Source organism: Mus caroli, chromosome 2 (assembly GCF_900094665.2).
Source record: "Mus caroli chromosome 2, CAROLI_EIJ_v1.1, whole genome shotgun sequence".
In the NCBI taxonomy this organism is placed as follows: Eukaryota; Metazoa; Chordata; class Mammalia; order Rodentia; family Muridae; genus Mus; species Mus caroli.
In genome coordinates, this window is record NC_034571.1 from 105,580,674 (window position 1) to 105,597,199 (window position 16,526).

A 16,526-nucleotide genomic window follows, 5' to 3' on the forward strand; every position below is an offset into this window, starting at 1 on the left:
ATAAATGTTTATCACACCTTGAAGTCACTTTCTTCCCAAACCTTCCTTCAAAATGACTCCCTCTGCCTAAGTGGCCAGAGTGAGGTCAGACTATTTTGCCTGCTCCAAAAGCTACTCCAAGGCTTGATCGCCTCAAAGTGGTCTTAAAGTTATTACTAATTCGTAGAAGGTTTATTTTTAATTATTTCTCTCATTTCAATGTTTTATTTTTATTTTTATCAAATAAATAAATAAATGTCTAAAAAAAAAAAAAAAAGAAATAAATTCATGGTCATTGAAGCAGTAGTTTGTGTTGAGTAAAACTGACCCTTAATAGGCATGCAGTTTTTATAAGAGTACAGTCTCTGACTTCTACAGTCATTTTATTCTAAGAACAACAACAACAACAACAACAAAAAGCACACAATGCTCATTTTAAAGACAAGAAGTACAGGACAGAGCAGGCCCCTTTTATCTGATAATTCAGAGGTTTAATTCAGACCTACAGGTGTCTACTTCTCTTTTCTAGAAGATACATGCATTATGGGGTTTCTGCCAGGTTTTAAAGTAGACAATGAAATCTGGCTGAAGCAGGTGTCACTGGATACAAATAACTGTTAATGAAGTACAGGAACTCTGGCTGTTGGCACCAGAGTCCTCATCTGAGTCACTCAATCCAGTGTTAAAGCAACAGCAGACTTGAAGCATCTCTGGCCTCTTTACTTCTCTTTAAAGTCAGCACCAGTTTTAAAAGCTTTTCATTGATTCTCTGTGAACTGTCCCAGTCTTGCTCATCTCCCTGTCCCCTTGTGTCCCCCTTCTGCCCTTGCAGCTTACCCCCCAAAATGAAAACACAGAGATAAAAAGAACAGAAAACATCTCATAGTGGGAGCTTTAGTGTGTCACAGTATGTCCTGCAGTATACCCTTTTGTTCACACATCATCACTAGCAAACGTTTGTTGCAGTGAGTCAGTGGTCTGGTTGGAGGCCTCTGGCTTCTGCGACAGATTGGACTCCTCCTGGTTACCCTCTTGCTGCCCTTTCATAGTCATTTTTGTCCATCTAACTTCTCCCTTGCTCCTTTGCAGTTCTTTCCTAGTAATCATGGGTTTATGAGCTTATCACTTTCAGAGTGTGATATAAATGAAATCATATAGTCCATGCCATTTGTATCTGTCTTTCACATTGTAAAAGGCATTAGAGATTCTTCTGTTATACTTACCAAGGATGCTCCATTTTATTGTTTGTTCAGCGAAGAGTGTGTCATCCTATGTTTGTTACGGTGGAAATGCTCTGCAGGTAGATTAATTCGTAGAGCTTATCTTCCCTCTTAGGATTCACGAGTCAAACATATAGTAGTAAAATATCCTAAGTGCCTTGGTTGTGTATGCACAATATATTATGGGAGCCCAGAGGAGGAACTTAACTCAGGAATTTAACTTAGATCTGAAAGTTCATAGAATGCTCTCCAGAGGAACTGGTGTTTTGAGATGTGAAAGTGATTGACTGGACTTCATTGGGAGAGGTGGATACAGCACATGATTTGATTGTTGCAAATTCAAGAACTCTGCAAGCTGATGGGTACACTATTGACAATATGAACTTGGCCTAGGTAGGTGTTTACACCATGGGTATTAAACACATAAAATGGCAATGGCTCCTGGCACAGCACTGAGTAGCTGAGCATTTCAGCCAGGAGAAACAGCTGACTGAAAGATAGCATGGGACATTTCTGTCTTTTGTTTTTCCTTTCCTTTCTTTCCCCTTTCCCTTTTCCCTTTCCCCCTTTCCCTTTTCCTCTTTCCCTCTTTTTCCCTTTCCCTCTTTTTCTCTTTTCCCCTTTCTTTTCCTTTCCCTTTCCTCCTTTTCCCCTTCCTTTCCCTTTTCTTTCTCCCTCCTTCCCTCCCTCCCTCCCTCCCTCCCTCCCTTCCTTCCTTCCTTCCTTCCTTCCTTCCTTCCTTCCTTCCTTCCTTCCTAGTTGTTGTCAGTTCTGGCCCAGTTTCAGTTTATTGGCCATTCTTCTCAATTCAGGTCATATTTTCCAGACTCTTTGCAGATTAGGTAATTTCAGGGGACAGGTAATCTTTGAATGTGTGTCAGAAGTGTGTGATTTACTCTGTTGGGTGTTTTATGATTTTGTTTTCTTATAAATATGTAATTTTGTTCTGGAGCACAGACAAGTCTCAGTTTAAGCATTTGGGGGTCTTCCTTTTAATATTGATTAGGTAGAACCAGGGCAGCATTTAGTGTAGAACAAGTATATGCAGCAAGGCCTTTTTGCATATAGAATGGCTCTTGAATCGGGTCTTCACAGAATGACTGTGGAAAGGCACTCTTTCTAGTATTCACTGAGAGCTCGACACCATTTTCCATAGCCCCTTTGGGTGTCTGTTTTTCTCTGCCCTTGGGTGGTGGCTCATATGTGGCTGTGCTCTCAGTGGTCTGCAGAGTACTTGAGGGAAGCATGCATGGAACTCTGGAACCTTTGGTCTATAGGTTCCTCATGACAGGCATTTTTTTTTCATAGTAACAAGGTACAGGAGCCCACTAGAGATGACTAGTCAGATAGCCAACTGAAAGTCTTTTTGCTAGCTGGCTGGGACTATACTCAGGTATTTGGTGATCCAGGTTAATCATGAGTGTCCAGGGCACAGGGTTTTTGAAGGCAAAAACTAGTGTTGGCATCTTGCCTGGCAGCTGCAGCTTTGTCATTTAACAGAGGCTAAAATAACTTAACCAGGTCCTCTTGACCGTCGGTTCCTAGAATAGAGTTGGTAATTTTCCACAGGGTTCTCCATCAAGATCAAGGTCTAGTTAAACCTGAAATGGCTTCAGCAGGATACAAGACAAGGTGGCAGCACCTCTGCACTGTCTTGCTATGTCACATAGGCTCTGGTTTCTGTGCTTTTCCTCTGTTCCTATTTCTCCTCTCGTTCTATGGAGTCTGTTGAACTTTGCATGGTTTCTTGTGTCTGTACCACAGCAAGGAATGTTTATACAATAGCCTGAATTCCTTATTTCTGTCAGCTTTCTGCTTGTAAATGTAAATGTTGCTTTTATTTCTTCAGATGCAGTAATGAGATGAGAGCTGTATCCAAGCTTTACAAATACATAGTCTAGGCTGAGCCCAGAGCATATGTACCTATCTATTCCTATTCCCAGGTCTAGGCCTGGAGGCTTCTAGCGTCCATACAATCTAATTTTCTGCAAGCCCAGACCTTGAAGGTGTCAGCTTCTAGCCTCCATTTGCTAATCTAGGCCTAGAATGTTTTAGCCCCAGAGACTTACTGTTGAATAAACTCATCCTTTCTTTCTCTTTCTGAATTCTGGCTGGCTGGTTCAACTTAGTTGTTCTGGTTCAAACTCCTCTCCAAGCTGACTGACTCAGATTGGCTTCTCTTGGCTTCTGACTGAATTGCACTGCTTGGAAAGACTGACTCTGAACTCCATCAATTGAATTGTTCTGAACTGAACTGAGCCACACTTAATTGAACTCTCTAAACTGACTGACTCTCTCTCTCTCTCTCTTACTTTCACTGTTCTTTTTTTTTTTTTTTTTTTTTTTTTTTGAGAACTGCAGCAAGTTTAATTACAAATGAAAGGATCACATCTTTTTACCTCTCAAATTCCCAGGTCGTCTTGACCCTGCTAAGTATGAATAACCATAGCGGGTTAGGCCAAAACTTGACCTTGATTTGGTCAAAAACACTCTTCAAAGCTGTTGGTTATAATCCAAAGAGATACAAAACTTAGCACCTCTGTAATATTAAAATAAAAACAAAACCCAACAAAAGAAGTTGATTTTGAAAAACCCAAAATACTCATAGCTGCCTGAAGAGGAGATCTTTATCATCCCACTTAAACAGATGCTCTCATATCCACAGGAGGTCATTTGGACTAAAATCAAGATGAATCCATTACTCATTTCCTCTCTGGCTCTTCTTGTGGCTTTTCTTAGACCTTTCAGGAGACTTTGAGTGGCTTCTATGTCTGTGACTACGGTGGTGACCTGGGGATTTAGAGCGGGAGCTGTGTTGTCTGTCTCTAGACCTGCTCCGATGGCGTCGTGGACTCTTGCTCCTATGCCTTTCTCTTCGGGGAGAAGGACTTCTTCTTTTAGGGGATCTGCTCCGCCTTCTGGGAGAACGACTCCGGCTCCGCCTGTAGCGCAGTGCAGGTGAACGCCTTGGCTTGTCCAAGTCTCTGTAGCTTCTTCTTCGATGGTCAGGTGATGTAGCTGGGGCAAAATGATATCACAGACTTTCTCACTGTGCAGTAGTTCATAAATGAACTCATCTACATGCATCAGTACAGACTCTCCATTTCGGTTCTGGCTCTTGATTTTTCGATAGTCATTGTACAAAGGCTCCAAGTACTTGTAGCAATCAATTGCAGCCGCATGTAAAGTGCCCCCAGCATCCGCACATACTTGAAATCTTCGTTTTTTATGAACTCAACAATGATATCCTTCTCAGGTTGAATCTGAAGCATCTTCAAGGTTAAACACAAAAAAGGAGTTGGCTTTATGTTTCCACCATACACACCACCAACGAACTTTAACTCCATGGCTTTGTCCACTACAAGTTCAGCTGTAAGTCCAAAACACTCTTCTTTCCAGTACTTTGATTCATAGATTCGCGTCCGGATGATCTTCTCCACCAGATACTGAGGGTTGGTGCCATGGATACTGTGGGCATCCTTCACTGTACGGTTCGCCATTTTAGAACTCTTTCAATTCTCACTTTCACTATTCTTAAATAGCCTCTCCTTCCTATTCTTGTGAGAGTTGGGTGTATCTTGACTGAGTCAATGAGTCTCTATCTCTGACACATTTTGTCAAATCTTTCTCTGATTCTTCACTTTGTCTGCCCCTCAATTAGACAGCATTGTTTGGGATTAAAGATGCATATTAAGACATGTCTGTTCCAGCCAGAGGAATCAAAGGTGTATGCGATGTTTGCATTCCAACTAGATCACACTTTTGGATGTGATCCCTTGCCAGAGCGGCCATGTTGCTGGATTAAAATTCCTCTACATTTGCTATTCTTCAGTGGGAGGATACATTTCATTCACCCTGCTGTCAGTCTTGGCTGGAAATAGGAGTTACACTATACTTTATCTAAAATGAACACAGTATAACTGAAGAGAGGTTTAAGTAAGAGGCCGACTGCATCATGCTGTACATGTTTGTAAAACTCCTTGTCAAGACATCTATGGTGGTATGCACCTTTGATTCTAGCACTTGGAAGGCTGGGGCAGGGGGATCATGAGTTTAAGGTTAGCCTGGGCCTCAATTTTTTTTTTTTAAAGTTGAGATTAAATTGTTCATTTCTCAGGTTGAATTGCTGAGACTCTGACATTATGCTGGAAGTAGATAAACCAGTTAGGATATAGATATAAAAATTGAGTTAAGAAATAGATAGGAGTGATAACCAGGCAATCAGTAATATGGAGTGAAAGGTAATTGCATTTGAATAGTATCTGTGAGAGAGAAAATGGGAAACAAGGAAAAACAACAATTAAAACTATAGGGTAAGCCTCTAAGATAGAAAATCTGTTAGAATCCAGGTCTGAGTTTTATATCTTTTTATTAATGTGTTTGTTTTATTACTGGCAGGGCAGGATATACACCTTCGTGTATGTCATGGTCAGAGAACAGCTTGTGGAAAGTAGTCCTCTCCTTCCATTGTGTGGGCCCTGCATATTGAACCTCAGGTTAAGAAAACACTGTAGCCATGTGCCTTTACCAGTTGAGGCAACTCACAAGCCCCAGGCCTGATTTTAAAATGTGTGTCTATCGTAGGGAGTAAGAGTAACTCTAGATATGTTGACCCTGCCCACAAGGCAGGATTGAAACACATGAGGACACATTAAAAAAAACCCGTGACACTAAACACTGGAGGAAAGTTGAAGGAAACACTTTCAATATACTTGGGAACTTAATATACTGCAGACTCAGAACATACCTGATGCAGCCCCAAAGTTAGTTTCTGAATATTCCTTTTTTTTTTTTTTTTTTTTTTTGAAGACAGGGTTTCTCTGTGGAACTCTGCCTGTCCTGGAACTAGTTCTATAGACCAGTATGTCCTCAAATTCACAGAGATTGCCTGCCTCTGCCTCCCGAGTACTGGGATTAAAGGCACATGCTATCACTACCTGGCTAGGTATTACCTTTTAATCATATAGTTTACACATAACAATTAGCATCTAAGAAAATTCAGCTTAGGAAAAATTCTTTGTGGAAACTTGCAACACATTATAAGCAATCGAATAAACTCAAAGCAGCATTGTATGCCTTTAACTTTTAAATCCAACTTATTTTTATTTTTAAAAAGTATTGGGTAAATGGATTTCATGATGGATTGTCATAGGTATATGTCAGACATTGTTCATGTTCATCTGTTCCCTGTCTCTTCTCCCTAAGTCCTGTGGGGCCTCTCCAGTCTAGATAGTTTCATATTTGCTGTTTTCCTGTCTCATATCAACATAGTCACATAAACACAAACGCACGCACACACATACCATATGTGTGGAATCCAGGCTCTGCACAAAGAAAACAGTGTGAACAGTTTTTCCCGTTATACTAGCCTATTGCTCCCTCCTCTTATTTTAGTTTGTTTGCTTTCTTCCTTTTCCCCTCTACCCCTTCTCCCCCCCCCCAATCTCTGTAATAAGAAGGCTCTCTATAATCACATAGCATACTTTATGAGGGGCTGAGGGAGACAGTTGGTGAGTTGCCTGCTGTGATAACACAAGGCCCTGGTTTCGGGCCCCAGCACCCACATAAAAAGTGGCACCATAGACAGTCCCTGTGGTCCCAGTGCTGGAAAGGCAGGCCAGGGTTCTCCAGACTTGCAGCTCCTAGGTTCTGTGAGACTTTGCCTCTGAGTCTAAGGTAAAGAGTGACAGAGGAAGATCTTCAAACTTCCACCTCTGGTCTCCACACAAATGCTCATACATATATGCATGTATGTCTTTACAGCTATATATACACACATGAACATGTATACACATAAGTAAACACATGTACACATGGCAAAAATATAGTTAGTAAATACTAAGACATAATTTCTCATTAAAATTATGAGCACAAATAGAAAATATACTGAGTGTATGAAACAGTCAAGTTTATTTAAGCATTTTTCTCAAAGAGGATATGGTGGCACCCTTCTGAAACTTCGCTAAAGTTTCTGCGGAGGCAGAAAGATTGTCACAACTTCAAGTCCAGCCTGATGTATGGAGTGAGCTCCGGGCCAGCAGAGCTGCATAGTGAGACCTGCCTCCCAAGCAGCAGCAGCAGCAAGAACAAGTTTCAGTAAGCACTCAGAGTATAAAGCCCGAGAGACCAGCTGCTTGGTGCTGCATTCTACATTGCCAGCTTCTGGTCTCTTACATGATGGGCAAAGTACACATGTATGTAAAAGCATGTAACTAGACTGTAGGTTGGAAAATACAATAACATACAAAAATACATCCAGGATATATTTTATTCTTGGGCACAGTGACTCCAGTTTGGGAGAATATATGTCAAAAATACAGTGCTCAAGTTTTAGCTTGATGCTGGTTTGTGAATCTTGAACATCATTTATAAGGAAGGAACATGACAGATCTGTAGTGTCCTTGTGTCCCATGGACAAGGATCTGCAGCTTTCTCTGCTTGGCTTGTAGGAAGCCTGACCATCTTGCCATGTGCTGTTTGCTCATTAAGCCTTCGCTAGGCTTCAGTGTCGGTTGCCAATGGTGCTGCGGCCATGTTCAAGGGGCCACAGCTGCTCCCCAGCCTCCATTCTCGGAGCTGCTTGAGGCCTGCTGAAGAACCCTTGGCACCTGTGTGCTTTCCTTCCCATTCCTTTCCTGAGGAGCCTTGAGAAGGACCTCGTATTTGGGTACCCTCCCAGTTAATGGTTGGTGGCACATTGGATTGAGGCTGAGCTTATGAGGTGAGCCCTCTAGCAAGGTGGGCACACAGGCAGCTGGCTGTGGCCATTCCCACAGCCCCGCCCCATCTCTATTCAGGGTGTGTTGCTCCTCACAGTGGTGACCCCAGCTCTCGGTCAGGAAATATGAGATACAAAAAGAACAAACAGGAACTTTAAGAAAGAATTTAAATGGGATCATTATGCACTGCAAACAGCACTTCAAAAAGCAGACAGGCCTGAGGGACATTCTGCCTTCTAATGTAAGCAAGGCTGCTGTTTGTATAAATGTCTTCCTATATATTAAAATTTTTCTAGGAGGAATTTCTTAAACTTGTTTATTATGAACAAATAGAATATATTTAAAGCCACTTCTTTTTGGTATCTTAGGACTCGTTATAACTCCCTTTAACAACTGGTCCATTGCTTGCTATCTTACAGATCGGTGGTACTGACTTCAGTAGTCATCACTAAATATGACTTAGGATATCTTTAGTTTCTAATTATTTTTGAGAGCCATTTAAGAGCAATTTCAACTGAAGACCTCTGCCATCTTTTACTCCCTCCCACTTGTTCTCATCTGAAGTCCTTAGTCTCAGAAAGTTCTGATTGCAAACAGAATTCTGTATTTTAGATTTTTGTTACATATTCAACAAAACTCATGAAAATGTAGTTTTTTCTTCTTATTTCTCCATTGCCTACCCCTTTTCAGCACATAGACCACTTAGAGTAATTTTTTTTTTTTTTTTTTGGTTTAGTCTTAGAATTGTACATTCATTCACTGGCTCATGTATTCTTCCTCACATAGATTTATGGAGTAAGCACAGTTTCTAACTGTCTGCAGTGTGCAAGGTACTGCAGTGTCCCAGAAATATATGGTAGACTGCAGTGTGTATTAATGTGCAGAAATTTTGACTGCATGGGAAACAGGAGCTGGGACACTCACAAAGGCAGAGTTGCATATACTACTATAAGTCTGGCAAAGACTGCCTAGAAACTCCAAGTGGAACTCTGTAATAAGATATGAAAACCTAGATATTGTTAGTGATACGTGAATGTCACCAGAGGAGAAGCACTCCAGCACACCATGCAGGGACGGACTTGCCTTAACACGGTGTGGCAAATTGGTAGCTGTAGAAACTACAGTTTGTGCTCTTATGTGCTCTGATTTTTGACAGGAAGCTTAATCAAAAGTCTTTGAAAATTCAAATGACCTTGGATAATGTTTGCTCATTAAAATCACAGCTTAGTAAAATAGTGTTTTCCAAAAGCAAACAACACACAGAGATGAGAAAGTAAGTTCATGCTGACTTTCCCTGCCTGTAGGAGCTCACTCACACTCATTGGGTTGGAGAGAGGCAAGAGGTAGAGAAACAGATAATGAAGACTTACACTGATATGTGAGATAGATGTATCCAAGGAACAGTGTAAAATTATTAGTCTAATAAAATTCCCATATCAACAGAGGGAGGATGTCTTAGGGTTTTACTGCTGTGAACAGACACCATGACCAAGGCAAGTCTTATAAAAAACAACATTTAATTGGGGCTGGCTTATAGGTTCAGAGGTTTAGTCCATTATCATCCAGGTGGGAGCATGGCAACATCCAGGCAGGCATGGCGCAGGCAGAGCTGAGAGTTTCTTCATCCAAAGGCTGCTAGTGGAAGACTGAGTTCCAGGCTTCTAGGGTGAGATTATTAAGCCCACACCCACAGTGACATATCTACTCCAACCAGGTCACACCTCCAAAAGGTGGCACTCCCTGGTCCAAGTATATACAAACCACCACAGAAGATAATAAAACATAAACACTCAGTGGGTATGGACAGAAATGATCTTGGATTTGGAAAGAATAATTTTATTATCCTGACTAGGATTAAAGGTACCACAGAAGCCAAGTATGGTGACACATATCTATGATCCCAGCATTGAAGAGGCTGAGGCAGGAGGATTGTGAGTTCAATGCTAGCTCAAACTCATAGGTCAAATTACCTGACCAAGTAATTAAAAATACACAAATTCACCATTGTTTGAATAATATGGCTTTACATTTTAAAACTTTTTACTTTATATACCATTTAAAGTCTTCCTCTGCTGTAGTGAAATGATATCCATTTTACAGTTTTGTTATTTGAATAGATTTTGATATTCTAATGTAGAGTGCTGGAAAACGGGGCCAGAGATACGGTTCTTGTTGGCTATTCATGCTACTCAAGAGAACTCGTGGACTCCCTTTGTAAACTTTATATGTTTTGTAAACTTTATTAAACCCTCAAGGCAGGAAAATGGCCATGCTCCATTTCCCAGATCTCCCTAACTGTCTTAATCGCTTTCCAGCCTCTGAAACAGTCACAGAGGTTACCTCCAGCCCCTCAATAGGACCCTCCCCAGATCATGCTAACTTTAGGTGAAAAGTCTGAACAAAAGCCATCAATCCATGAACTTCCCACTGAAATCCACTGTTCCTGAGCAGGAACCCATAATCCCTGAGCTCCCCAAACCTCAGGATTTGAAATCCCACCAATCATCTCCATGGAAATCTCTGCCCTAGAAAGCTTCGCTACTCCTCCCTCACCCAAGAAACCCTATTATAAAGGCTGTGTTTGCTCAGTTCCCTGCTGTCTGCTCCCTTCCAGGAGCAGAGGCAGCCACTCCTGGATTCGTCCCTTTACATCTTGGACCCTCCAATAAATCTCTTTTATGAGATTTGCTGCCTGGTGTGACTGTCATCAGAAGCAGCTAAGAAGCAATGAAGAGAAGGAGGGAAGAAGTGACAGAGTGGAGCAGGGCTGAGGCTCTTCAGCTCAGCTGGGAGACCCTCCCCTGGGAGCTGCAACACCTCTGCTGAGAAGCCTTCCTCGCAGAGCTGTGTGATTCCCGTGTGTCAGGATGCCCTTGCACTGGGAAACCTTCTTCCCTCCACAATGTGTGGTTCCTGGGCTTCCGAATCCCAGGACACCTTCCCATCCTCCACTGCAACATGGTACTTCTTTCTGTCTTCTGTAGTTGATTGTGACTCATGACCTCACTTCAGGCGGGCATTAGACAATTCAGATTTCTTCTTTCTTTGGAGCAACACCATGTCATGTCTAACTGTATGTAGTTTTGTTGAATGGATAAATAAGGTTACTTTACTATAATCTTGTGTGTGTGTGTGTGTGTGTGTGTGTGTGTAAGCATTGATATTTTTTATTATGTTTGGGCAGTGTACATCAATTGTTAGATCAAAAACTTCTGCTTACTTACACGATTGGTTTTTTCAGCTGAGGTAACCAACAAAGTTAGCATTGTTGGCATTAGGGTCAATGTTAGTTCTGGGGGTGTTAGGTTATGGAGGAAATACAAATAAACTTTAGGGAGACAAATTTTTTATATGTAATATATATTATATATTTTTGTTAGCATACAAAACAAATTTATGACATTTAAAATTTACTAATATTATCACATATTATATATGATGGGTATGCACATACCATGGCATGTGTGTGGGGTTCAGAGGACAGCTTCGTGAGTCATTTTCTTCTTTCACCTCTAAGGAGATTCTGAGTATTGAACTCAGGTCATCAGGCTTTTACACACAAGCGTTTTATCACCGAGCCACCTCATTGGCCTCATTATGACAATCTATGCATGTCAATCATTGTCCGGGGCTTTTATTTGTGCCTGCATTGTCCGTTCCTACTTCCCACCTGAAGTTCTTTGGATTCTTCTATTCAGGTTTCTCACATTATTTACTCTCTCTTAGAGTGCTGTGCCAGGGTTTGATGTTGGCTTTCTTGTAAAAATGATTGATCTAAAAAAAAAAATACTCCTGTTGTCAGAAGTGATAGTCAAAACCAAGTGATACAGAAGTCTTTCACCAATAATGTGAAGGAAAAATAACTGCATTCTAAGTTCCAGAATGTCAGCAGCAGCATCCTTCTCTTAAGTCTAGAGCTCTACAAGACTCTGGCTCCCTGTGGTCCCCCCCACATACTCCATGCAGATGAGACCTGGTTTCTAGGGATGCTGGAAAGATAGGTGCATCCTATATGTAACACTCAATGTGGACATTTGATGCTCAGGGGCTTTGGGGGCCCCACGGCTGGTGAGAAAGCTAGTTGCAACTCATGGTTGGGCAGGACAAGAGATTTTGATTATCCTTCTTGCTTAAATAGCTTGACCTAACCTTTAATGGCTTGTATTCTCTCCTCCACTGTAACAGTATTAAGTGCTGATCTGTTTTAGGTTAAACACTGAAAGATATCCATATCTTAAATGGTGAATCTGAAAATGCTAAAAATTGAGAGTGATAAGAATTTTTATGCCTTATAGGCTGAGCTTGGCTCTTTTTCTGGATTGACATGTCTCAGTTTGTGGGCTTAAGAACTACTCAGGTATTTTCAAATAGTGCAGTGTGTCACAGAAGAAGAACTTTCAGCGAGAACAACTAGGGCCTTCCATCTCCATGACAACCATTGTGGAGCTCATTGGTCTCCTGTTCCCTGTGGGACCTGTGTCAGCCTATAGTATTCATGTGTGATTCATTAGACTCTGGACCCTGGTTGAGGTTAAGGGATGGCGCTTCCAGTGAAGTGCTTGTCTAGAGCTAGTGAAACGTGGGATACAAGTCAAGTCAGTAGGTGGGTATGTGTTGTTGTAAGTGGTATCTAATAACTCTGTTAGTGCTTAATTTGACCCAGCCAGCCCCCCAGTAATTGAGACTGAGTCCTATTGATTTGCTGCACTCGTTACTTGCTGTTCGAGTCTCAACCAAGCTACTTTTGTTCCATTAGCCTATCCTAAGGATCTGGCCACATGGTCAGGGTCCATCTCAGCAGGGTGGCCTCTGCCTCTCTCAGTCTTTCTCCCGCCCCCTCTCCAACCCCCAGCCTGGCAACCAAAACCTCACCTACCTGTGTTTTCCCTAGTAATGGGCTGTAGCCACACACATTTAACCATGCAGAGATTGGGAAGCAGTTTATTCGACATTACTTGCTATATGTGAGAATGTACTCATGGGGCTGTAAATAGATCTTGGAGGTCAGAATTTAGCATTTGTATACATAGCACCTGACCAACCCCCAAGAGGTATGGTAATTCCAAAGCTAAACAAACAAAAATATCAGAGTAGCTAGAAGGATGCCATTTGTGGGAGCTGCATGAGCATATGATAGGAATGGGGAGTGAAGCTTGAACAGATTTCTACTTTCACCATCTAAGTTCATGTACACCTAGTCTATGCTGTCCAAAGGCATGGTTTTCAGATATCCTACTATGTTCTTTATAGTATCTGTTTTTACAAATAATCAAACAAATAATAAGCCTAGCTGAAATACTGGTTTCTATTACTGAGTCTTGTCCTGGTACCATGCAGGCACCGTGCAGACACTGTGCGGACAATGAGCAGGCACCGTGCTTGCCTGTTGCACTTCTGGCCACATGGTCAGGGTCCATCTCAGCAGGGTAGCCTCTGCCTCTCTTGAGTCTTTCTCCCACTCCCTCTCCAACCCCCAGCCCCCCCAGCCAGTTGTCCCACCATTGACACTTGTGAGCTTATGCCTGTGGTCACACCAGCATTGCAAACATGCTTATCATATTGACTAGGCACCAGCCTCCATCTGAGGTGGGCAGAAGAACAAGATGCTGTCAGGCCAGGATAGATCGCTGGTGGCAGGACTGTTCTTCCATAGTTAAGCTTTCATCCTCTCAAATAGAGAGAGAGTGGCGAAAGGCTTTTCTCGTCGGCACCTGGAGATTTATTGATGGTGATCTGTTTTACCCAGGGAATCTCAGAAATCAAAGCATTGTACACTGCTTGAAATACTCTTTGATTTATTTATTCAATGTATTCATTTTTGTGTGTGGTGTATGTGTGAGTGGTGTGTGTGTGTGTGTGTGTGTGTGTGTGTGTGTGAGAGAGAGAGAGAGAGAGAGAGAGAGTGTGTGTGTGTGTGTGTGCAGAGTCCAGAGGAGGATGTTCTGTGTGCTGTTTCATTACTCCATGCCCTAATTCCTTGAGACCAGGTTGCTCCCAGGACCTGGACTGGACTGTTTTCACACACCTGTCTTGCCAACAAGCCCCAATGATTTGCCTGTCTCTATGCATTCAGTGCTGGGGCTGAAGCATGCATAGCTAGACATGGTTTTTTAGGTGGTTTCAGGTATATCTGAATTCCTGTCCTTGTACATATACCAAGCTCTTTTATCTACTGAGCCATCTCCTTGGCCTCTTAATATTTTTGGGAGCATCCTTAAAGTTGTTTCCCCCATACCTATAATAATCTAATACTTGATTCTTTGCACAATTACTTGATTTTGAGAAAACCCTTTTTATTTTGGATATGGAATATAACTGAAGTTGGCAATAGAGCAAGGACTTTCAAAATATAATGAAAATTTCTGTCTCACATCTCAGCTTTTATTGTATGTACATAAACTCTGTCGCCAGAGCAGCTCTAAGTGGGGCTCAAATCCCCCCACCCTCAGCCTTCCTCTGTAGTATGGGTACAGCACCACTGCCACCTAAGCTTTTGATATAAAGGGAATGTGAAAACTCTCAATTTGTACCATTTCCACCACTACCCCTCCTGCTGCTTTAGCAGATTCTGTAGATCTCACACTTAGAAAGCATGGTAGGCTTTAGTAGGCCTGCCACGCAAGTGTTCTTATCTGCAGAGTGGGACTTGGGCATTGTTCTGCAGCCTACAGAACAGCCTCAGTCTTCCATTTTGCTTTCGGATGTTGGATGAGTGTCCAGGAAGGCTTCGCTGTAGTCCCTTGTAAGTCATGAAGCATGTCATTGGTGCACTCCCTTTGTGCTGGAGTACAGTTGAGCCTGCTGTGGACCTGCTGCACACTGTTACTTAGAGAAGGGCCTCATGTCTGATGTATAAGAAAGGGACACATTGGTGAGAATACCATTCTTTCTATGTATGTCACAGTATAATTTAAAAGGAATAATTTTAATTAAGGTGTTTAGAAGAATTTGTATTCTGTGGCTCTCAGTTTAGAAATACTAATATTCTTTCATCTTTAATGTAAGAATGACGGGTTAGCTGTTGATAGATACTAGAGCTCCTCCTCTATTAGCAAGTGTGTTATTTGCAATTAGCCTCTATGTGCTTTATCAATGAGGACTATTTAAATTTAATTCTTGTTAATTATGTGTGTGAGAGAGTGAGCTTGTGTGTTTGTGGGTAGGAGGGGTGCAGAGAGGGAGAGGGAGGGAGGGAGCATGTGTATGTTCCAGCACATCTAAGAAGCGAAGTCAGGACAGGCCTGCACAGCAAAGTGCTCTTCCCAGCACTGGTCAAGGCTGCTGGCCCTGTGAGGTCTTAAATTATATCACTGTAATGTTTACTGAAAGCAGTATGTTTTAGATATCCCATTTTTCCATAAAATTTTCATTTCTTTATGCATACTTGATTTTTCTGTGGGGCAGAACAGACCTCCTGAGTGTCATTGTTTTTACTGTTAACTATTTCTGCCTATGAAGTTTGACATGGATTGTAAAACATCACCAGCCTGTCAATCTCTGGATCTCTCTCTACTGTGGCTTGTGTTTTTCATTCTCTTTAATAAACTGTGGATTACATAGATAAACTGTAAGTAGCTCTGGGCTGCTGCCCCACTCAGACTCCCTGCACAGGTTTTCTTTATTCTCTTGGCTGCAGCTGTAGGCTTGAGCTCGCTCACAGTGGCATCCAACACAAGGCTTGCTCCTGCAGTCCTTCTGTCCTGCTTCTAGCATGCAAGACCTGGGGCCCTACCTGAAAACTTTGACTTTGCAACTCTGGTCTCTCCAAGGCTCTAAACTAGTTCATGTCGTCCCATGTGGACGATTCAGAGACACCCTTCCAGCTTCACACCACCCCGGATGCTGCTTGCAATCTCCATGGTCCCTTAAGAAATTGGCAAGTGCTCAGACCATAGAGCAGTCCCAGAAGGCAGCTTAACCCCTTGTGCACTTCTCTTCTCTCGGGAAGGTTCAGTTGTGTGCTCTGGTTTCTTCAGGTGGAATTTGTCTGTGGGGGAGGGCATTTCTTCTAGTTTTTGGCAAAAAGATTGATTTATAACAAGTTAGTCAATCATTATTAAACTCTTGTTGGTATTTAAAAATTTTGAAATCTTAAAAATAATTACAGCATGTCTGATTATTGAGCCTTATCCTGGTTATAATTAAAATCTATGAGGTTTTATGAACACACACACACTCACACTCACACATGCATGAGCATGTGTGTATGTTCAAGAATGACATAAATGGGGCTGTGGAGATAGCTTAGTCAGCAAAGCGCTTTAAGCATGAGAACCTGAGTTTGATCCCCAGAAACCACTTAAAAAGAAAATACTGAGTGTAGCGATACACACATGCAATCTTAGCGCTCAGATGGGTGGATCCCTCAGCCTCACTGGCCAGCCAGCCTGTGCTGCTCTGAGAGTTCCAGGTAAGTGAGAAAGCTAGTCTAATGAAAAGGTTGGCAGCCTGAGGAATGGCACCTCTGGCTTCCACTTATGTGCACACATGTGCACCCATAAACACTCATTATTTCCCCCCCCCCCAATAATGACAACCCCAACATTCAATAAGGCAGTCAGCTGCTGGCTAATTTTTAAAATCCTCCAAGACTGATTTTTAATTATTC

General features: G+C 42.0%; 1 protein-coding gene and 1 pseudogene across 3 annotated transcripts in view; one reads left to right on the forward strand and one right to left on the reverse strand.

Moving 5' to 3' along the window:
• The window catches only part of Aven (apoptosis and caspase activation inhibitor), a 135,097-nt gene that overhangs the window by 109,852 nt on the left and 8,719 nt on the right, over positions 1 to 16,526 (forward strand). The window contains exon 1 of one of the 3 annotated variants that reach the window (XM_021152731.1): positions 11,826 to 11,986. The exons of the other annotated variants lie outside the window; for them this stretch is intronic. Within the exon in view, the coding sequence (XP_021008390.1) occupies positions 11,956 to 11,986 (31 nt within the window). The 5' untranslated portion in view covers positions 11,826 to 11,955. Of the gene's footprint in view, positions 1 to 11,825; positions 11,987 to 16,526 lie in introns of those variants that run through there. 3 annotated transcript variants of the gene reach the window in all.
• Positions 3,853 to 4,699, reverse strand: LOC110286316 (annotated as a pseudogene).